Source organism: Trifolium pratense, linkage group LG7, assembly GCF_020283565.1.
Source record: "Trifolium pratense cultivar HEN17-A07 linkage group LG7, ARS_RC_1.1, whole genome shotgun sequence".
Classification (NCBI taxonomy): domain Eukaryota; kingdom Viridiplantae; phylum Streptophyta; class Magnoliopsida; order Fabales; family Fabaceae; genus Trifolium; species Trifolium pratense.
Window position 1 is genome coordinate 42018704 of NC_060065.1, and position 23639 is coordinate 42042342.

Below are 23639 nucleotides of genomic sequence, written 5' to 3' on the forward strand. Positions count from 1 at the left end.
AAGGAGTGTGGGAGGCGGTGTATAATTGGGTTGGTAAATCTCTCCCAACAAGTGTAGTAGGGTGGAATCATTTTCTGTTATTTGGCGACATGGTAAAAACAAAAAAAGGAGGGCGGATTAATCATTTGATTTGGTTGGCTACTACGTGGAACCTTTGGAAGCTAAGAAACAACGTGGTTTTCAATGAAGTTATTCCAAATTCTATTTCCCTAGTGGACGATGTAAAAACATGTTTTGGGTGTGGTTTAGCAATCGGTATGGCCGAAATTCTAGTTTTTCTTTTTCGAATTGGCTTTATGATCCTCTGTCTTGTATCCAAAGCATATTATAATTTGCTTTGAGTTGTAAGGGATTGAGTACCTCTTGTACTCCCTTATAATATATTTTGCTTATAAAAAATAAAAAACTGATCAAATTTATTTTGTTGTTGTTGGGGTATTTGACTATCTCTCCAATTTGTAGAAACTTTTTGTGGTATTCACTATTAGTATCTAGTTCACAATACCGCCTAATTTGATTAGGAGGTCAGTTATGGCAACAAGTGGTTTCAGCCCTCTTCCGATCACAGTTGAGGGGTCACACTGTCATCCTCCCCGGTTTGTAGAATTTTCAAGTTTCAAACCACTTATTTTGTTGTGTTTTCTTTTCTTATATAATATATGTGGTTGCTTCTTCAAATCCTTATAATTGAAATGTATTAAATTTGAGAGAAATACAAAGAATTTTGAAATCCCTGGATAATTTGCTTCGATCCTAATTTAGTGAAGATTGAATTATTGCACACGCAATCCGTGTGGAGACGATCTTACTTACTACTTTATTACTTGAATGATTTTGTACATTTGCAAAAGAGTCATCAATAATATTAGTTAATTTTGTGGAAAACTCCTCTAGAACCTTCGCTATTTTAAGGCGTTTTTTCGGGGAATTCGCCGCTTCCCCTTATTTATGCCTTTAGCTGCTCCACAATGCTCTCACATTAACATGTGTTTTTAGGGCACATGTTAGCTTGACCCATCCTTCCTGAGGCTGCTTCCAACCAATGAAAATAGTATCGTATTGATGCATCCATCCCTTCAAATGATTTTGCTTGTATTTATCAATCTCCATAGCCATCTTGAGGATCACATGAGTTGGGTTGGTAGTTCGACGAAAGTCTTCTTCAAAAATACTCTTATTTCTCCACATCCACAAGTGCCGACATGTTACCATGAAAGTAGTCTGCCACTCTCTATTATGTGAACTCGTCATATTTATTATCGAATATCCATTCTCTGCAAGTCAAAGAAAAGAAATTAGTAATGTGAGTTGAGGCTACTAGCCTAATCTAAATTTGCATTGCATGGACACAATCCCTCAAAACATGGATAATAGTTTCATCTCCATTCCCACAAGCAACGCAGACGGGACTTATACCATTCCCCCATCTGCTTCTGCGATAGTTCGTTAAGGCGCTCATGAGCAGCAGTCCACATAAAATTTTATGAGATGTTAATAAGTTCAATATGAATAACACATCAAGACAAACTTATAGAATACAAATATCTTTATCAAAATCCAATCCACACAAAGTTTTAACTATATTTATAAGTGAAGGAAATTAAACATGATGGCACTCAAGAGATTTGTGTTATTAATTACAATATGAACTTTTTGGACAAAGTAGTACTATATAATATAATAAAGTTCCTTCCTTAACATCTTACTAGATTATAGTTTTATGTTTCCACTTTGCGTAGAATAATATGAGCACCATATTGTGGTCGAAGAGTAATCGTTGTGGATGGAGCATGAGCATATGTTGGTGAAAGTTCAAATGAGAAATGTTGCAAAATCATTGCCATTGCCATCTTTGCTTCCAATAGAGAAAAATTTTGCCCTAAGCAAATTCTAGGACCCCATCCAAATGGAAAAAATGAAACTCTGCCATTTGTTGCTTGATAATTACAGAGACGAAACAGCGCCATACATAGAGGGATACGAGTAGTTAGGGACTAGGGTTCGTGAGTAGTTAGGGTTCGTGAGTGTTAAAGGGTTTCTGAAAGAGAGATTCGAGTGGTGAAGGGTTTCAATCGTGTGAGTAGTGTTCTGGATTAAGGGTAGTTAAGGGTTTCAATTGTGGTGAATGGTTTCAGGTGAATAAGTGTTATGGGTTCGTGAAAGAGAAGAAGTATGAATTCGATGATGATGATGATGATGATGATGATGAGGGAAGAGGGTGGTTCAAACAATTTGGGGTTTTAGGGTTCAATTTAAGTGAGGTGAACAAGAGAGTGACTTAGGTGTGGTTTATTGTGGAGTTCGTTTATTGTGTAAGAATAATGCTAGCAACACACTTTTTAACAAACACACTCTCTTTTATTGGTTGAAATTCACATGGGTCCCATAACAAAATGTGGACCCATATAACTTTTAAGGGACTCATATAAATTTTAACCAATAGAAGAGAGTGTGTTAGAGTGTGTTTGTTAAAGAGTGTGTTGCTAGCACTCCTCATTGTGTAAACAATTTCAATGGTTTGGCTTTATTTTTTGTCTAGTTAGTAGTAATATTTGATTTTTTTTTAGTAATTTGTAAAAAAAATAACCTTGCATCAGCTTTGCTGTCGCTAATAATCAGTCTCCAAATTGGTCTCTATAATCACTTAGCGACCGATCTAGCGACCGCAATATTAGTCGCTAATAATCGGTCTCTAATTTGGTCTCTGTAATTATTTAGCGACCGATTTAGCGACTGATTTTTTTTTAACTTTGACGCCCGAAATTCAGTTTCTAATTCGGTCTCTATAGCGACCGAATTATTTCGGTCGCTAAATCGGTCTCTAAAAGCGAATTTTCTAGTAGTGTACCATTCCCCCATCTGCTTCTGCGATAGTTCGTTAAGGCGCTCATGAGCAGCAGTCCACATAAAATTTTATGAGATGTTAATAAGTTCAATATGAATAACACATCAAGACAAACTTATAGAATACAAATATCTTTATCAAAATCCAATCCACACAAAGTTTTAACTATATTTATAAGTGAAGGAAATTAAACATGATGGCACTCAAGAGATTTGTGTTATTAATTACAATATGAACTTTTTGGACAAAGTAGTACTATATAATATAATAAAGTTCCTTCCTTAACATCTTACTAGATTATAGTTTTATGTTTCCACTTTGCGTAGAATAATATGAGCACCATATTGTGGTCGAAGAGTAATCGTTGTGGATGGAGCATGAGCATATGTTGGTGAAAGTTCAAATGAGAAATGTTGCAAAATCATTGCCATTGCCATCTTTGCTTCCAATAGAGAAAAATTTTGCCCTAAGCAAATTCTAGGACCCCATCCAAATGGAAAAAATGAAACTCTGCCATTTGTTGCTTGATAATTACAGAGACGAAACAGCGCCATACATAGAGGGATACGAGTAGTTAGGGACTAGGGTTCGTGAGTAGTTAGGGTTCGTGAGTGTTAAAGGGTTTCTGAGAGAGAGATTCGAGTGGTGAAGGATTTCAATCGTGTGAGTAGTGTTCTGGATTAAGGGTAGTTAAGGGTTTCAATTGTGGTGAATGGTTTCAGGTGAATAAGTGTTATGGGTTCGTGAAAGAGAAGAAGTATGAATTCGATGATGATGATGATGATGATGATGAGGGAAGAGGGTGGTTCAAACAATTTGGGGTTTTAGGGTTCAATTTAAGTGAGGTGAACAAGAGAGTGACTTAGGTGTGGTTTATTGTGGAGTTCGTTTATTGTGTAAGAATAATGCTAGCAACACACTTTTTAACAAACACACTCCAACACACTCTCTTTTATTGGTTGAAATTCACATGGGTCCCATAACAAAATGTGGACCCATATAACTTTTAAGGGACTCATATAAATTTTAACCAATAGAAGAGAGTGTGTTAGAGTGTGTTTGTTAAAGAGTGTGTTGCTAGCACTCCTCATTGTGTAAACAATTTCAATGGTTTGGCTTTATTTTTTGTCTAGTTAGTAGTAATATTTGATTTTTTTTTAGTAATTTGTAAAAAAAATAACCTTGCGTCAGCTTTGCTGTCGCTAATAATCAGTCTCCAAATTGGTCTCTATAATCACTTAGCGACCGATCTAGCGACCGCAATATTAGTCGCTAATAATCGGTCTCTAATTTGGTCTCTGTAATTATTTAGCGACCGATTTAGCGACTGATTTTTTTTTAACTTTGACGCCCGAAATTCAGTTTCTAATTCGGTCTCTATAGCGACCGAATTATTTCGGTCGCTAAATCGGTCTCTAAAAGCGAATTTTCTAGTAGTGTACCATTCCCCCATCTGCTTCTGCGATAGTTCGTTAAGGCGCTCATGAGCAGCAGTCCACATAAAATTTTATGAGATGTTAATAAGTTCAATATGAATAACACATCAAGACAAACTTATAGAATACAAATATCTTTATCAAAATCCAATCCACACAAAGTTTTAACTATATTTATAAATTATAAGTGAAGGAAATTAAACATGATGGCACTCAAGAGATTTGTGTTATTAATTACAATATGAACTTTTTGGACAAAGTAAGTAGTACTATATAATATAATAAAATTCCTTCCTTAACATCTTACTAGATTATAGTTTTATGTTTCCACTTTGCGTAGAATAATATGAGCACCATATTGTGGTCGAAGAGTAATCGTTGTGGATGGAGCATGAGCATATGTTGGTGAAAGTTCAAATGAGAAATGTTGCAAAATCATTGCCATTGCCATCTTTGCTTCCAATAGAGAAAAATTTTGCCCTAAGCAAATTCTAGGACCCCATCCAAATGGAAAAAATGAAACTCTGCCATTTGTTGCTTGATAATTACAGAGACGAAACAGCGCCATACATAGAGGGATACGAGTAGTTAGGGACTAGGGTTCGTGAGTAGTTAGGGTTCGTGAGTGTTAAAGGGTTTCTGAGAGAGAGATTCGAGTGGTGAAGGATTTCAATCGTGTGAGTAGTGTTCTGGATTAAGGGTAGTTAAGGGTTTCAATTGTGGTGAATGGTTTCAGGTGAATAAGTGTTATGGGTTCGTGAAAGAGAAGAAGTATGAATTCGATGATGATGATGATGATGATGATGAGGGAAGAGGGTGGTTCAAACAATTTGGGGTTTTAGGGTTCAATTTAAGTGAGGTGAACAAGAGAGTGACTTAGGTGTGGTTTATTGTGGAGTTCGTTTATTGTGTAAGAATAATGCTAGCAACACACTTTTTAACAAACACACTCCAACACACTCTCTTTTATTGGTTGAAATTCACATGGGTCCCATAACAAAATGTGGACCCATATAACTTTTAAGGGACTCATATAAATTTTAACCAATAGAAGAGAGTGTGTTAGAGTGTGTTTGTTAAAGAGTGTGTTGCTAGCACTCCTCATTGTGTAAACAATTTCAATGGTTTGGCTTTATTTTTTGTCTAGTTAGTAGTAATATTTGATTTTTTTTTAGTAATTTGTAAAAAAAATAACCTTGCGTCAGCTTTGCTGTCGCTAATAATCAGTCTCCAAATTGGTCTCTATAATCACTTAGCGACCGATCTAGCGACCGCAATATTAGTCGCTAATAATCGGTCTCTAATTTGGTCTCTGTAATTATTTAGCGACCGATTTAGCGACTGATTTTTTTTTAACTTTGACGCCCGAAATTCAGTTTCTAATTCGGTCTCTATAGCGACCGAATTATTTCGGTCGCTAAATCGGTCTCTAAAAGCGAATTTTCTAGTAGTGTACCATTCCCCCATCTGCTTCTGCGATAGTTCGTTAAGGCGCTCATGAGCAGCAGTCCACATAAAATTTTATGAGATGTTAATAAGTTCAATATGAATAACACATCAAGACAAACTTATAGAATACAAATATCTTTATCAAAATCCAATCCACACAAAGTTTTAACTATATTTATAAATTATAAGTGAAGGAAATTAAACATGATGGCACTCAAGAGATTTGTGTTATTAATTACAATATGAACTTTTTGGACAAAGTAAGTAGTACTATATAATATAATAAAATTCCTTCCTTAACATCTTACTAGATTATAGTTTTATGTTTCCACTTTGCGTAGAATAATATGAGCACCATATTGTGGTCGAAGAGTAATCGTTGTGGATGGAGCATGAGCATATGTTGGTGAAAGTTCAAATGAGAAATGTTGCAAAATCATTGCCATTGCCATCTTTGCTTCCAATAGAGAAAAATTTTGCCCTAAGCAAATTCTAGGACCCCATCCAAATGGGAAAAATGAAACTCTGCCATTTGTTGCTTTCGAAATTCCTCCAGAAAATCGCTCGGGATTGAACATCTTAGCATCATCACCCCATAGTTCGCAATCATGGTGAAGCAAAAGAATTGGTAAGAAAACCTCTACTCCGCCTGGTAATGTCAAATTTCCAAGTTTCACATCATTCTGAACATTTCGAGCTAGGCCAATTACGGGCGGGTATAACCTAAGAACCTCGTACAAAATCATGGTGACCTATCACAAAAATTTTATTGTTAGATTATTTTCTTAGAAACAAGTCAGTTATTTTGAGAGCGATGAATTCATATAATAATACTTACGATCTTTAGGTTATTTAGCCCATCAAAATCTGGTTTCTTATTGCCGAAGAAATTCAATACTTCATCCCTTGCACACGTTTGCCAATCGGGGTACCTACTCAACAATATCATTGTCCAAACAAGCAAAACTGAAGTAGTCTCTTGTCCCGCAAAGTAGAACAACTTGCATTCCTCTATTACATCGTCAATACTCATTCCCACATTCTTGTTGCTTTCATTTTCTTCAATTTCCTTTTGATTTGATTCAAGAAGAATACCCAATAAGTCATTCTTAGTTGATTCCCCTGCCTTTAATGCTTTCTCCCTCTTGTTAATCATATCTTTAAGCGAAGACTTTATATCGTTGTTGACTTCATTCATCCTCTTATGGACAATGGTAGGTAAAAACCTACAAACAAAAATGTCGGCCGCCTTTTAGTAATTAACTCGAAGTGTTGATTTGTTATGAAATAAATCACTATTAGAAAATGCTAAAGTAACGATAGAAATTAGAGACGCGAAAATGTTTAGGGTTAAAAATTAAGTACTATGATATAAATATTAGACTTACATCCATAAAGGGATTAAAGATTTCATTACAGCTTTTGTTATAAGTTCAGCTTGTTCTCTTTGAAGTTGAAATATTCTTTTTCCTTCTTCATAACTACTTCCAAATGCGGTTCGAGAAATAGCATCACTGGCTAAATTCTGAAGGGAAGGCCAAACATCAATTTCACATGATCCATCTGAAGACAACATTCCCTCCCAATTGCTAATCAAATCATTGCAACTTGTGAAGAAAGCTGGTGTCATAATCTGTGGTGTAATAATAAAGAAATAATAACTAATAGTTCAAATTTGTGTCAAAATGAGTGCATAAATATTTAGATTTTAGAGCAAGGGGCATTAAAATGTGTAGTATAGGGAAACTAACCTTCAATTTTTCTAAGTGAAAAGCAGGGTTGATTAGCCTTCTATGCTTGCTCCATTTTTCTCCTTCATGACTAGCAACACCACTAGCTAGTAACTTGAAAATCTTATAATTGGTTTTTGGAAATTCAGAGATTTTGTTCAATACATCTTTTATTTGCTCAGGTTCTGTGAGAGTCACCCTTGGTTTTATTCCAAACCAAATAAAAGAATTCTTTCCTGCATACAATTATCAACCCTATAAGCACTTTTAGATAGGAAACTGATAATTAATGGCCTGAACCAACTCTCTCAACCCTCTCTCTTGTTAAAGCTCCAAAGATTTGTCACTTCTCATATGAAAGTTGACACACTACAAAACATTTTCCAATGAAAACTAGAATAATTTTTATGATTCGAACATTCCTTCTGGTCACACATATAAAAAAAAAAAGTAGGGAAAAAATAACAATTAAATAATTACTATATGATTTGAAATGTTTTTAAGTATGACTAAAAGAGGTGATTAAAAGAGGTGACACACAAGAATTGCTCTAAAAACTAGTGGACAATAGTAGTAGTTACTTTTGTGCAAACTATCACTAATAGACGGGATCAGGTTGTCTCCTGCAACATTATGACCGATTTGAGCACCAGATCTGCTCCAGTGTAAAGTACACTGGAGATAATTCATCTCCTTAATAGACTTATTGCACCATGATGTTTCGTCTATGTCCCAAAATATAAGTAAAGATTGATTAAGAAAAGTGAATGTTTTTAGATGGATGTTGTGTAGTAGTGGTAATTAGGAGTGGCAAAACGGACCAATCCACTGGCGCACCACTATCAACCTTTTTGAAAGGGGGGAGGCCAGACCAACATAGGTGAGCGTGCTGTAACTCCCACCTCACCTTGACACCGGACGGATTGAACCGTCAAAATAACGAAACTCAAGGTAACCCAACAATCATTACATAAGTTATTAAAATCTAAGTTTATTGGTTTGTAGCGAGAAAATATGCTAATGGCTGCAAAAATATTACTGACTAAGCATAACATAACAGGTTAAATTGATTTTCCAGTGGGCACAACCTATTTTGCAACTCTACTAGTAGTAGAGACTAAGCATTGCATAGGATTCTCAATAGCTCTTAGTTGCTGTCTGATCCTTTGCAACCTCTCCTGTGTTAGAAATAATATAAAATCATTGATGGGGCTCTAATCCAAACCAATCCAAATAAAAACCGATAACCGATCCAAAAAAACCGAAAACCGCAAAAAATCGAAGTTTTTTGGATGTGTTTGGATGTTCTTTTGTGAAAACCGCTGGATCGGATCGGATTTCGGATTAATTTCTTAAAACCGATCCAATCCGAACCAAACCGCATACATATATTTTAATATTTATTTATCTTTTTATTAGTATAAATATATATATTGCATTAACCTTTTTTATTCATTTTAAATTTTGTTAATATTATATGTTAGTTTAATTTAATCTATTTTTTTTACTTTTTATATGTTTCGAATATAATTGGTAATTGTCATTCCAAAATATTAATTTTCAATATATTCTATGTTATATTTTACATCAAACTTAATATTTATTTTGTCAAAAATGTCAAACTATTATTTTGTAGCGTTTTTTATAATATTTATATTTATTAAAAAAAATTACAATTTATAATTTGGATATCCAAAAACCGATCCAAATTAAACCGCGTAATATTGGATCGGATTGGATCGGATTTTGTTTATTTGTCATCCAAAATCGAACCAAACCGCAAATGAATTTATTTTTGGATCGGATGAGTTTTTGCCTCAAAACCGATCCAAACCGAACCGCGAACACCCCTATTTATAAGTGAAGGAAATTAAACATGATGGCACTCAAGATATTTGTGTTATTAATTACAATATGAACTTTTTGGACAAAGTAAGTAGTACTATATAATATAATAAAATTCCTTCCTTAACATCTTACTAGATTATAGTTTTATGTTTCCACTTTGCGTAGAATAATATGAGCACCATATTGTGGTCGAAGAGTAATCGTTGTGGATGGAGCATGAGCATATGTTGGTGAAAGTTCAAATGAGAAATGTTGCAAAATCATTGCCATTGCCATCTTTGCTTCCAATAGAGAAAAATTTTGCCCTAAGCAAATTCTAGGACCCCATCCAAATGGGAAAAATGAAACTCTGCCATTTGTTGCTTTCGAAATTCCTCCAGAAAATCGCTCGGGATTGAACATCTTAGCATCATCACCCCATAGTTCGCAATCATGGTGAAGCAAAAGAATTGGTAAGAAAACCTCTACTCCGCCTGGTAATGTCAAATTTCCAAGTTTCACATCATTCTGAACATTTCGAGCTAGGCCAATTACGGGCGGGTATAACCTAAGAACCTCGTACAAAATCATGGTGACCTATCACAAAAATTTTATTGTTAGATTATTTTCTTAGAAACAAGTCAGTTATTTTGAGAGCGATGAATTCATATAATAATACTTACGATCTTTAGGTTATTTAGCCCATCAAAATCTGGTTTCTTATTGCCGAAAAAATTCAATACTTCATCCCTTGCACGCGTTTGCCAATCGGGGTACCTACTCAACAATATCATTGTCCAAACAAGCAAAACTGAAGTAGTCTCTTGTCCCGCAAAGTAGAACAACTTGCATTCCTCTATTACATCGTCAATACTCATTCCCACATTCTTGTTGCTTTCATTTTCTTCAATTTCCTTTTGATTTGATTCAAGAAGAATACCCAATAAGTCATTCTTAGTTGATTCCCCTGCCTTTAATGCTTTCTCCCTCTTGTTAATCATATCTTTAAGCGAAGACTTTATATCGTTGTTGACTTCATTCATCCTCTTATGGACAATGGTAGGTAAAAACCTACAAACAAAAATGTCGGCCGCCTTTTAGTAATTAACTCGAAGTGTTGATTTGTTATGAAATAAATCACTATTAGAAAATGCTAAAGTAACCATAGAAATTAGAGACGCGAAAATGTTTAGAGTTAAAAATTAAGTACTATGATATAAATATTAGACTTACATCCATAAAGGGATTAAAGATTTCATTACAGCTTTTGTTATAAGTTCAGCTTGTTCTCTTTGAAGTTGAAATATTCTTTTTCCTTCTTCATAACTACTTCCAAATGCGGTTCGAGAAATAGCATCACTGGCTAAATTCTGAAGGGAAGGCCAAACATCAATTTCACATGATCCATCTGAAGACAACATTCCCTCCCAATTGCTAATCAAATCATTGCAACTTGTGAAGAAAGCTGGTGTCATAATCTGTGGTGTAATAATAAAGAAATATTAACTTATGCTCAAATTTTGTGTCAAAATGAGTGCAATAATATTAAATTTCAGAGCATGTATTTTGAAAATGGGGCATAAAAATTGTGTAGTATAGGGAAACTAACCTTCAATTTTTCTAAGTGAAAAGCAGGGTTGATTAGCCTTCTATGCTTGCTCCATTTTTCTCCCTCATGACTAGCAACACCACTAGCTAGTAACTTGAAAATCTTATAATTGGTCTTTGGAAATTCAGAGATTTTGTTCAATACATCTTTTATTTGCTCAGGTTCTGTGAGTGTCACCCTTGGTTTTATTCCAAACCAAATAAAAGAATTCTTCCCTGCATACAATTATCAACCCTATAAGCACTTTTAGATAGGAAACTGATAATTAATGGCCTGAACCAACTCTCTCAACACTCTCTCTTGTTAAAGCTCCAAAATTTGTCACTTCTCATATGAAAGTTGACACACTACAAACCATTTTCCAATGAAAACTATAATAATTTTTATGATTCAAACATTCCTTTTGGTCACACATATAAAAATAAAATAAAAAAAAGTAGAGAAAAAATAACAATTAAATAATTACTATATGATTTCAAATGTTTTTAAGTATGACTAAAAGAGGTGATTAAAAGAGGTGACACACAAGAATTGCTCTAAAAACTAGGGACAATAGTAGTAGTTACTTTTGTGCAAAAACTATCACTAATTGACGGGATCAGGTTGTCTCCAGTGACATTATGACTGATTTGAGCACCGGATCTGCTCCACCGTAAAGTACACTGGAGATAATTCATCTCCTTAATAGACTTATTGCACCATGATGTTTCGTCTCTGTCCCAAAATATAAGTAAAGATTGATTAACAAAAGTGAATGTTTTTAGTTCAAATTTTGAACCAATTCTACATCAAAAATTTGAATCCATATTATTTTTTATATAAATTATTATTATACTTATTAATTAAATTTTAAAAATTGAACCCCTAACAAAGGTTTTTTTTGCTCCGCCACTGCTTTTAACAAAGTTACTACCATAACTTTTATTTAAGTAATTTAATTGTCAAAATTTTACCATTTAAAATAAATAAATTACAATATTTTTATTAACTAAACTAAGGAGATTTTCAAAATTTCAACTACTTTTCTAAAAATCCAAAAACTTTATTAAGAGTTTTACTACAAGGGACCAGTCACCAGTGGAGTGTACTACTACTAGAAAGATGACTGGACATCTAAGATTGAGCAAAGTACAAACATACCATGAATTTTAACACTATGATGGATGTAAGGATTGACACGTGGCAATATGTCATCGGTAAGATTCATTGATTTTGATCTTGCTTCCTTTTCCATCTTAAAAAGATCCTTTGTGTCTCCAACTAAAATCCTATATGGATTCCCTTGAAGCCCTTGTTCTCTTAACAACTTCTCTAACTTCTTTGGCCTTAACCACAACCAATTCAAAACCTTCCATGCCCATATCAAACAAAGTGTCACAAGGATGAGAATTATGCTTGAAATCCATTCCATTTTTTGTTTGTAATAATTAGTGGGGCAAAGAATAGAGATAATAATGTAACAAATGAAATAAAAGGTAGTGAAAGTTTGTGTGTGTATGCCAAATATGGACCATAGATTTTATAGGATTTTGGTGGCTAAAACTATGATGTCCGGCACAATTTTCAATGTTATCCTTTTGTTCTTTTCTATCCGTATTTATCTTTTTGTAGTAAAAGGATTTATTATCAATAATGCCTTGTCGGCCCTCAATATAGTCACCGAGGTAGCAATTTTTTTAGTAATTCAACATTTAATGATATAAGAAATTTAATGTTTTAAAAGTCAAAATGCACAAATTAGCATTTAATACTTTCTATTTTTGCTTCCTTAACATGTGTCTTAAGGGCACAAGTTAACATTCTCCTTTTTTTAATAAATAAAGAGATATGCTAACTTTTTAAATAGTAAATTTTTATGAAGTTTTTATGAAAATGAATAACGTGCTTTGAAAAATGAATGTTTGACCCAAGAGACACTCATGATAAATTGAGATTCAAATTTTGGTAATGCATGTATTCGACTTAATGATTTATGTATTTTTATTAGTTGAATTTGAATAAAAATGTCATATTCCGTACTGTTACCCGCACCTAGGCAATATAGGGTGTAACTTATTCTTTCAATTCCTTCGTTTAAACTATTGTATTTACAAATTACAATTTTACATTTTTCTATCCAGTCAAATAATTTACTTTTTTAAAATCTATACTTAATTACGATCTATATATAATACCCATTCACTCCATTTAGTATATTTTTATTATCAAATAATATTAATTTTTTTTAACAAATTGAAATTCTGTTTTTGGTAGGACAGATGTCTTACACAATGTCTGGGACAACTGTGTAGATTACTAGATGTCTCAGACACTTGGTTCGACAACTGAATCGCATGATCAACTTAAAAATACTGAAGTAAGAGAAATACTTCTCTAGGCACAAACCCAAATATTTGTTGTTAGGCACACTCACAAGATATAAAAAAAATAAAAATAAAAATGGTTAAAGTAATATATTTGATGTGACAATTTTATTTTTTTATTTTTTATTTTTTTTATTTGTGTGTGTGCCTAAATCTTGTGCTCAAAAGCTTGTGTCCAGGCAAGTGTTGCTCAGTAAGTAAAATACTGAAAACAATAACGACACAAGTAAATGTTAATTCAGTTCAGTGCAAACCACACCTACTTTGGGGGATACCAATCCAAGAAAGGAAACCGACTACTCCGAATTAATACTTAGTCTTACAACGCATACCAAAACCTATTGATATGTATGCATTTTCTTAATCCTATATGAGTTACTGCCCACTTTCCTCTCACCACTATCACAAGTGATGGTTCTTCTTCTTTGTCGTTCTTCAATGTTGAATACACATTCAACAACCAAACATCTAATCGCAACTAAAAGCCGGTATCACTTTGCACAGTGGGTACAAAGTCTTGGACTCGCACTCTTCAGTTATTGCTCGTGCTTCAAAACGTATGCTTTAGTCTCTATTTATAGCCATGTTTTTCTTTTGATTTGTAGTTTTTTGAGATGCACGCTAATAGGGGATTTTAGTTTGAAAACAAACTTTTGATTTAAAACTTCCTTCATAAGATAAAAGATTCATATTGATCTTTTCGACACCTCCTCTTGATTGTAGAGATCGTGAGATGTCAGCTCATATGATTCAGTTTTAAAACAAACTTTGTTTTAAAAAAAACTCCATAAGATAAAAGATTTAATCTTATCATTTATCAAAGTTAGTTATGATCCCCAATCATATCTAACACTTAGGTTCGATAACAAACTTTATTATATCACCATAAACAGCTGACAATCTTTGAATTCACGCGAGTAACAACATGAGAGATTTGCGTGTATTTAATAAGCTTTAAGTTCTTCAGCTTGCTGTACTGGGGGCAAGATGTCGTACGCCATTGTTTGGGACATCTTGTTCAACATGTTGCACGTACATGTATTCTCCCCCTGAGTAAGACGTCTGGCGCATCTTGTTCAACATGTTGCACCTGCACATCTTATACTTGCACAAGTTGTTTTAGCTGTATAAAGCTTTTCATCTGGTTCGTGAGATTTCTTCTTTTGGTGTCATTTGAAACCTGTTGAGAATGATGCTGGTCTCACAACCAAAGCTTCCTTCACTGCAAAGAACTAACTTTGAAATTGTGTTCTTTCTCTTTTATATATATTTCTTGGTGATGATTGATATTTGAAAGAAAGCATACACTTCACATTGTAATCACTAAGAAAAATATGTAAACAAGTAATTGAAGGTAAGAAAATGGATATATGAAAGATAGGATGGAAATTAAAGAGGATTTGTTAAGCATGTCAAGTCAAAGCGGAACAAGAGAGGTTTTATATTGTGCTTTATGTATTAATCTGAAATTTAAAGGTGGATCAATCGAAGGGTCAGGATCCAGCAGCAGGCACCGCAGCAGAGGTTGCCGCTGCTGAGGATCCAAATCGGGCCACTTATGTCTCCATTTTTTCAGTCATGACTCTCCGGTACGATGGTTCTCCACTTTTCCAGTGATTAGTTTGTTCTTTTTGCATATAAGATCAGACTTCGCTTTTCCAGTGATTAGTTTGTTCTTTTTGCATATAAGATCAGACAAACAACGGATCTCGTTAATCCATTGTTTGTTAAAGTCGCCGGCAACCACCTTGCCCATCGGCTGGAATTTCCGCTGCCATCTCACCGATAAAGCTAGTTTTCCCAATTCAAATTTGATCTATTCTCTAACAAATCTCTACCGATCCAACATTCCTTTTCACCAACTACTGCTCTAACATACTCACTGGTGATTTCCTTGCCGTCCGATCTCTTTGTCGACAGAAAAGGAACGATTTTTCTGCAACGCGTAAACATGTTTATTGTTGGCATTTACTGTTCAAAGAAAAAAAGTGTGCTATAATTTTTTGGGTCTTGTTAACATGTGCATATAGGACACATGATAAGGTATCTTAATATAAAAATTTAACATTTAATGATACAAGACATTTAATGCTTGAAAAGTTAAAATGCACAAATTATAAGACATAATTTCTATTTTTACTACCTTAACATGTGCCATATATGCACATATATGGCACATGTTAACATTCTCCTAATTTTTTTTTATTTAATTTGCTGCTTTATTTTACTTCTACCAAGGTTAAACAAGTGGGACCCATTTAATTTAAGAGGTTGATTGTTCAAAGTTGATTCATCTAGTCTTCTTCGATCTTGATCTCCATCTCTTACTCTCTCTCTGTCTCTCTAAGTTATGAGATTATTCTTAAAATGACACTACTAAAATCTACTTATTTCCAAAGAGATTATATTATATATAAAATTAAAGCACAAAAAGTCTTGCTTAATAATTACAGTACTAACATATTTTGGTATTGAGCAGGATAAGTTTGTAAAAAATAAAACAATAAAAGTACAAGCTACACATAAGTCACACCATTACAAGCTACACATAAGTCACACCATCTTTCAATGAATATGTAGTTGGTATAAGTAAATTTCACTGAGACACAATTTTTAAGTACACTTTTAGATACACTCAGTCTAGCAGCAAACGTTACAACTCATGAAGTGAAGATTACCAGTCATCTGCTACATCTGTTGCTCCGAGAACAATCGCAATTGTAGCCACAAGAGCCTGCAAAAACAGTCTCAGAAAACTGGTGTTATTGTATGACAAAAGTGAAGTAATATTCTCATACATATTATAATTTGATACAAGAAATCCAAACAAGTTTTATAAGATATTTAATGCACAATCTAAATACATGACAAGTTCATCCATATACATTTATAAAACAACTTGTAAAATTTCAATAAGCTATTTTTTGCTTTTTTTCAATAAATTCTTTAGAAAAGCTTATGAACAAACCACTTAGTTAAACCCTCCAAAATATGTTGTTATATTAAATCAAACACTTCAAATTGAAGGCGTGTCAGAGTCAAGACAGCAACATATGTTGTTATATTAAATCACTTCCATTTTGTTAAAGTACTATGGTGTCTATGTGTCAGTGTCGTGTTTGTTTTAGTGATTCATGACACAGTTAAGATATTACCCAAAACGCTACATTAAATTCACTATAATCCCATTTTGTTTACCGTTGTTTTCTCCTTGCTTACATGCTTCTTTATATAGTGTACTTGGGTAACTAGTAGATTAATGAGGGCAAATGATGAAATTTCAAACATGTAATGGCACTAAGTATGCTATATAACCTAAAGACTTTACATAATTTAAGAACTGAAACAGGCTTCAACTGAAATAATGATTATGAAAGGATGGAATCACTTACAGCAATCAAACAAGCAATGTATCCAGGTTTCTCTCGGTAGTCTACTCTGGAACAAAGCATAATTATTGCCCCAACATACCATGGAATAGCAGCGAGAAAGAAACCCATTATAAACCTTCAAAGGACAAAACAATATTAGAAAAGCATAAAATGACAAATGTATGAATTAAAACTGGAAAGTGGACAGCACAAACAGAACAAACGTCAATGACTCAATGGTAAATGGTTCCAGCATGTTAACAAGGCGATAATAAACATGTAAAAAGGTGATATGGATTAAAACAATCTGAAGTACTACTTTAGTGTGTACTCTTCTTACTATCGCGGTATGTGATATTATATTCATTATTTGTCTTAGTTTTATAAATTTATGAGAAAATGGAAATTAGAAAATTGAAACACGTAAGGGGAATACAGTCATACACACTATATGAGAACTGCACATTTTCACAGAAGGGAAACATTATGAACCATACCCCCATCATGTTTGTATAAATAAAAGACCGAACGGATCCAACTGGTTCAAGTTTGTTGGTGTTATGAAAAAAAAAAAATCCTAACTAAGGCATGTAATAATACTTTCTATGAAATTTCTTAGCCAAGGAAACGTAAAATAGCATCCACAACAATCTATACAAAGACGTGAATCATGTCAAGAATTACTTGTTTCACAATTCACATGTAATTCAATATAATCAAATCAAAAAAACATATTCAATATCTGTAAACTTTAAGTCTTAACTCTCAAGTCTTTTATACTCCCTCCAGCCTTAATTATAAGCAAATCTCCACTTTTTAGATTCATTGAACAACTAATGTATCTGGTCAATATAGACCATATACATCAGTCATTTAATGAATCTAAAAAGTAACTAGTATTTGCTTCTAATTAAGGCCGGAGGGAGTATAGCATTGTATGTCAACTTTAATATACAAATATGATAGTCAATAAGCATAATGTTGAGTAGACAACTTTAATATACATCATTGCTTGAAATTTTTATGAAGAAAAAATTAATCAGAACAACTCATCATACACTTGTCCAAATAATAGCAACAAGTTTTTACCATTTTCCTTTGAACATTAAAGTCAGAAGAGATGGGGAAAATATAAAAAAGGTGTAGACACCAATTGACACAAACTGCTGAAAACTTAAAGCAGATTGCTGGAAGGTGACTTTTTCACAAAATTGTGAGTTAATGTTTGAGATGGGTCTCACGAAATAGCAAATGTTATGCTATTTCCCTCTTCTCTCCCTCTCAAATTGTAATATTCTTCAGAAATCACAAGCATGATGAAAAATTTGTGATACTCTACTCCTAGTAAGGAAATCGGCTATCATAAATTGAAAAGACAAAATTGCATCCATTAATTTAAATTTAAAATTTCAAAGAAGTCATTTTCCTTTTTTCAGATATAAAAGATCATATATCTTTCTAAACGACATGAATCATTAACATCCCCTTCAAAACTGAGAAAAAGTGTATGTTTTTTAACCAGAATGACCAGATTACTACGAAACCAGAAAAAAGAACAAAAACACTAATGCCCAAATGCACTAAATCAGAAAAAGCGACATATCTAAGAAACTGGTTTTAGACATAATATCACTAAAGGTCAACCACTGATTGAGTTTTATAGATTAAACGCCATTATGACCAGTTTCTTCAACTCATTATACACCAATCAAAGTAACGATCATATGTATACCCCTTCTACTTTGAACAGTAAAGTGAGAAAATGTGTAGAAACCAATTGACACAAACTGCTAACATTCAAAGCAGATTGCTGGCAGGTGGCCTTTTTCACAAAGCTACGGTTTGATGTTTGAGATGGGTCTCATGAAATGGAAAATTGTATGCCATTTCCATCATCCCTCTCGAATTGTAGTATTCTTCAGGGACGGAACTAGGTGTGACAGATTTGGGGCAGCCGCCACCCCCAAGTTCCAAAGATTTATTGGTATATATAGTTGAAGTTATATATTCGCCCCTCTGAATATTTTTGAATATGTGTTTACAAACTTTGAATATGTGGTTACAAACTACAGCTGCCACCTCAAATTCTAAAGTGCACCATCTAGTTTTCACAACACAACCATGCAATGTTATGCCATTTTCAGTAATTAAAAAATCTTCACATGCCACATACATACATATATTTAGAAGGGTTAATTAATAGGTGTTTAACTCCTGCAATATGGGCGAGTTTTGGTTTTACTTTGTAAATTTTGTTTTTTGGATTACCCCTTGTAATGTGAAGATTCTTTCGTATACCCCCTTATGGAATATGTTGACTTAAGATTCCACAAAAATGATGACGTGGCATGCTTAGTGAAAGGGGTAAATCAAAATTCAATAACATTACATGAGACAAAATGACAGAATCTTAAGTCAACATATTCCATGAGAGAGTAAACGAGAGAATCTTCACATTACAGGGGGCAATTAAAAAAAATTACAGGAGGTAAACCAAAACTCGCCCACATTGCAGGAAAACACCTTAAATTTTCGCACACGTTAAATTTTAAAAACAAAGACAAACGCACACGTTAAATTTTCGCCACCCTTAATAATTTTTCCTAGTTCCGTCCCCGGTATACTTCATAAACCAGCTCTTTAATACTATGATATGACGACTAATTTATTCAGCTTAAAATGATATTAGGTAGACACACCATCAAATTAAAAATCAGAATGGAATTAACATTTCAATATTCTCTTGGTGCAAACCCTCCCTCAATAAGACGAAAGGGAAAAAAAAATATTAGAAATCAAAGAGTGTATTTTCCTCATGCACGATAGACAATAGACAACTTTGAGAACCAATATGTAGATATAGCTTTGAATGCCGTATTATGAAAAGAAAAGCCAACTTATATATATATCGATCTATGAATCTATCTAACTATACACGTTATTGCAATCTAATCTGCAACTACATCGGAGACTGATAAATTAATTTACTTACAGGCACCAGCCACAACCAATACCACAACACCCCAGTCGCCTTTCTCTCACAGGTCTTCCTTCAGCAACTGCATATCCTGAATCAATATCACACAACAAAACAATCTCAAAATCTATCCCTCAAAATAAATGAACATAACCATGATCATTCACCAACCTTCAACATCAAATATATATAGGGCCTGTTTGGATTGACTTAGTTGAGCTTATCTACTGCCATAAGTTTTGTGAGACTGTTTGGGAGAACTTATTAGAACACCTTATGATAATATTCATAACTTTTTTTCGATTTATTTTCATAAGTTCTCCAATATAGCTTATGAAAATAGCTCGTAAGCTTATACATAAATGCTTATCATAATAAGCGTTTGTGTTATACGCTACAAAGAAGTTGTTTATCCAAACAGACCCTAAGTGAATAAATAAATAAGCAAAATCAATACTCCACAACAAAATTAAAGTCAACTCAAAGCTTAGCAACATTTCCCTAAACCCAATAATTTCATATGAGGACAGTTGACCTACCACTAAAACTAAATCTCACAGCTGCAAAGACAATATCAAAATCCAACCAATTTTGTCTATTAAACTCCAAAGACAAATTCCATTGTATTGTTCAACAACAAACAGTAAAAAACATATCCTTGATCATCCATGCCCATAACCACACATAGAAACCATTTCCAAAATTCGACCTTCAAAATCAAATATATTGATTGAATAAACAAAAAAACAAACAAACTCAATACTTCACAATAAAATTAAAGTCAACCCTAGCTTAGAACATTTCAATCATAGAGAGTTGATCTAATACTAACTCTCACAGTCACAGCTCCAAAACAAAAAATCACGAAAGTTCGAATCTTTGATCCAACCCATCATAGAGATCATCGAATACAACAACCCCAGAAAATCAAAATTTTCAAATTTTCATTTCCAACCTAAAAATCAAACTCAATAATTAAAAACCCTAAAACAATAGAAAGAAAGAATAAAGAGAAGTATAGAACAATACCGGGAAAAGCTTGGTAGCCATGAGGGTAATAGGGAGGAAGAGGTACGGAGGGGTCGGAGCCGGGAGGAGGGACGGGTTGAGGGAAACCGATGGCAGGGTATGGGTCGGTGTGAGGAGGAGGGAAGTTGGAGACACCTTGGAAAGTACCGTACTGAGGAGGTGGAAAAGGTTGAGATTGCGGCGGAGGAGGGTGGCCGGAGGAGGCTCCGAGTTTGTCTTTTTCGGTCATTTTTGTTTGATTGATGGGAGTTTTGGGGGTTTGGTGATGATTGGAGAAAGGTTTTGTGAAAAGAGTGTGAAAAATGTGTTTGTGCTTTGTGGTGTGGGAGATTGGAACTATGAATGAACTAATTAGGAAATTTAATATTATTGTTATGTGGACCCAATGAATTTTGTGAATTTGAAACGCAAATTAGAGTAATCTCTGTATGAAAAAAAAAGTACTCCGTCCTAAATTATAAGATAAAATAAAAAAATCACATTTATTAAGAAAAAGTAAAACATCAGAATTTGAAGTATGTTTTTGTGAGTTTTCCTTGGAATAAGTTGCATAGGAAGATGTAAAAACAATTTTTATTGGTTGTTGTTTATTAAGAAAATGAAAGAGAGAATAAATTAAATGCAATTTGCATTTAATTTTATGAAAATAAGAAAAAAACATTTTTAAAAATAATTTTTTCTCTTATAATTTGGGACAAAAAAATGAACTTTTTTTCCTTATAATTTGGGACGGAGGGAGTAATCTCTACTTCAAATCACTGTGAGTTATTATGCATAAGTGCATAAATAAATTTTCACCATCAAATAAAGCTCGTTTGAATTTGGTTTATTTTATAACTTATACAAATAAATAAATTTTTGTGTTAATTGAAAAGTTTTTATTGATAAAAATTATATCTTTATAAGTTGTTTTGTCATAAACTACCTTTTTTTTTTACTAAATATCATAAGCTACCATGAAAACCTTATAAAATTACATAAAAATTTATTTATTTGCATAAGTTATTTCGTATAAGCTAAAAAATAAGTCAATTCAAACAGACATTTTGTATTGTTAGGTAATTAACGGTTGAACTAACTTTTTTTTTAAAAAAAATAAAATATGTTTAATTAATATTTTCTTTTTTTTAAGTAAGATAGGGGTAAAATTAAAAGAAAAAAAAAAGATAAGTAATAAACTATAAGCTGCTTGAAATAGTGTTTGAAAAATAAACTATAAATTAGTAAAATAAGCTATAAATTTATTTTGAAAAACGTTTACCAAACAAGTTTTTTTATCATACAAAGCTTATAAACTATAAGCTCCAAATTTGGTCATACTAAACAAAGCCTTATTGTTTTTTGAGACCAGTAAACGAAATAAAAAATATTATTGAAAATATTATGTTTTCTACTTTTAAGAAGTTAATTATGCAAATTTTAAAATATTTTCACTATATGTGATTCTCTAGTAATTTTAAAAGTTAATGTAAATATATTTATAAGTATTCTTTGAACTTTTTGTAAAAAAAAGGTATTCTTTGAACATTAAGATTTCATTTGTTTTGTTGAGTTGAGGAGCATGACATCACCTAATTAATGAGATCATAAGTTTATTAAATATGTGGAAGAAAAGTTATAAAATGTCTCCCGGGTCTGATGCAGGCTCAGAAGCAAGCGTAAACCAAGAGCTGCATCAGCCTTCCCGCCCCGCAGCTCCTATCGATGGGTCGGCTTCCACAAGTAGTTCAGTTGAGCAGCTAGCTCCGGCTGAAAAACCTTACATAGCCCTCCTTCGGAATTTACACTTAAATATTTTCGATGAAGATGCTTTGAACCCAATTTAAAGTTCAATTCACATGATAAAAAATATACATGGGCTGATTTATCGTCTAATAATATTGCACTAAATACTCCTTTACCTGGTCAAATTTTTGAAAAACGATCCTAGTCTCTTATCATCACCCTTCATCCTAAATTTGTTTTATAAAATAGAAAAAGGAATACTAGTTTACTAGAGTAATCTTACTAAGTATTAGTGTATTTATTTACTAAGGTATACATGTAAATAATATTTATTAATTAGAGGTAGAATTAGAAGAAAAATAATTAATGTTGTAATGAAAATTGAAAAAAAAAAAACAGCTCATTTTGGAGCATGGACAATGGAATAATATCAATAAAAGAAATTCGTCAATATTTTTCTTTTCAAAATCTCTAGTGATAAACTCAATACACATTAGACATTAAAAAATGGTAAAAAAAATATAGGGTTCAAACTTCGAACGACAATCTAGCATATCAAATTTTACGCGACTCTCCCACCTATTAGACTATTCCTTTGGAATGGACTCTCATCATGTGTTAAGTTCTAACCTTAGTGTTTTCATTTCTTGAATTTCAACACCTCCCATGACTTATTCAAACCTTATTCCTCCATTTTTTATCCCATCAACACCACCACTCAATCTTCAGCACCCTCAAACATATATATCCTTTTCAACCGCAAACTCAAACATTCGATACTCCCATTTCAACTTTTCCAAATCCATTACCAAACTCATACCTTTCATATTACAACAACTCTCAACAACAAACTCATCACGTTTATTCACAACCTGTTGCAACATTTAAAAATTAAAATACTATTCAGAATTTTTTGTTTAAGTTTTCTTAGATTTTAGAAAAATATTAAAATGATTTGAAAGACTCTCCTCTTGCTATATATAGTTGAAAATTTAAAAGATTCTCAATGTTTTAAATGAACAAATGCAAGCCTCTCGTCTTGCTTTTAAACTGAAACTCCAATAACTCTCTAATTCATTTGTCTTGTAAAAAAATAAAAAAAAAACTCTCTAATTCATTTAAAGCTTTTACACATAATTTACAAGAGAAAACTCATTTAAAGCTTGGGCTAATGGATAATGGGCCAATATTTTTTGTTATGGACCAATTTTGTTGGACAAAAATCAGAATTTTTTGTCATTCCATCTCCCGTGTTTCTTTTCTACCCTCCATTTTTCC

At 33.0% G+C, this 23639-nt stretch overlaps 2 protein-coding genes across 6 annotated transcripts in view; both read right to left on the bottom strand.

Annotated features, from left to right (window-relative positions):
* The window catches only part of LOC123894994 (cytochrome P450 72A68-like), an 81181-nt gene extending 68719 nt beyond the window's left edge, over window positions 1-12462 (bottom strand). The window contains exons 1-6 of one of the 5 annotated variants that reach the window (XM_045945167.1): window positions 12037-12443; window positions 10897-11111; window positions 10521-10765; window positions 9971-10358; window positions 9665-9884; window positions 4371-4812 (exon numbers count right to left, since the gene is read on the bottom strand). In XM_045945167.1, coding sequence (XP_045801123.1) covers window positions 4601-4812; window positions 9665-9884; window positions 9971-10358; window positions 10521-10765; window positions 10897-11111; window positions 12037-12307 — 1551 coding nt within the window. In that variant the 5' untranslated portion in view covers window positions 12308-12443 and the 3' untranslated portion in view covers window positions 4371-4600. Of the gene's footprint in view, window positions 1-4370; window positions 4813-5820; window positions 6483-6568; window positions 6957-7118; window positions 7364-7481; window positions 7697-9248; window positions 9885-9970; window positions 10359-10520; window positions 10766-10896; window positions 11112-12036 lie in introns of those variants that run through there. The other 4 variants (XM_045945166.1, XM_045945162.1, XM_045945165.1 and 1 more) reach the window with 4 other exon arrangements.
* Window positions 12463-15678: 3216 nt separating this feature from the next.
* LOC123895001 (60S ribosomal protein L18a-like protein) lies at window positions 15679-20977 on the bottom strand. Its single transcript, XM_045945171.1, has 4 exons — window positions 20637-20977; window positions 19623-19698; window positions 16652-16766; window positions 15679-15993 (listed from the first exon to the last, which is right to left on the bottom strand). The coding sequence occupies exons 1-4, from the start codon at window positions 20863-20865 to the stop codon at window positions 15934-15936; spliced, it is 480 nt and encodes a 159-aa protein (XP_045801127.1). The 5' UTR covers window positions 20866-20977; the 3' UTR covers window positions 15679-15933.
* Window positions 20978-23639: the final 2662 nt, after the last annotated feature.

Excerpts from the sequence above, each read along its gene's own strand:
- LOC123895001 (XM_045945171.1), bottom strand. The coding sequence starts at position 20,865 with ATGACCGAAAAAGACAAACTCGGAGCCTCCTCCGGCCACCCTCCTCCG. Across the intron at positions 16,767-19,622 it reads ATTGGTTGTGGCTGGTGCCT|GTTTATAATGGGTTTCTTTC; the intron begins GTAAGTAAATTA and ends TGTCCTTTGAAG. Across the intron at positions 15,994-16,651 it reads ACATTGCTTGTTTGATTGCT|GCTCTTGTGGCTACAATTGC; the intron begins GTAAGTGATTCC and ends CTGTTTTTGCAG.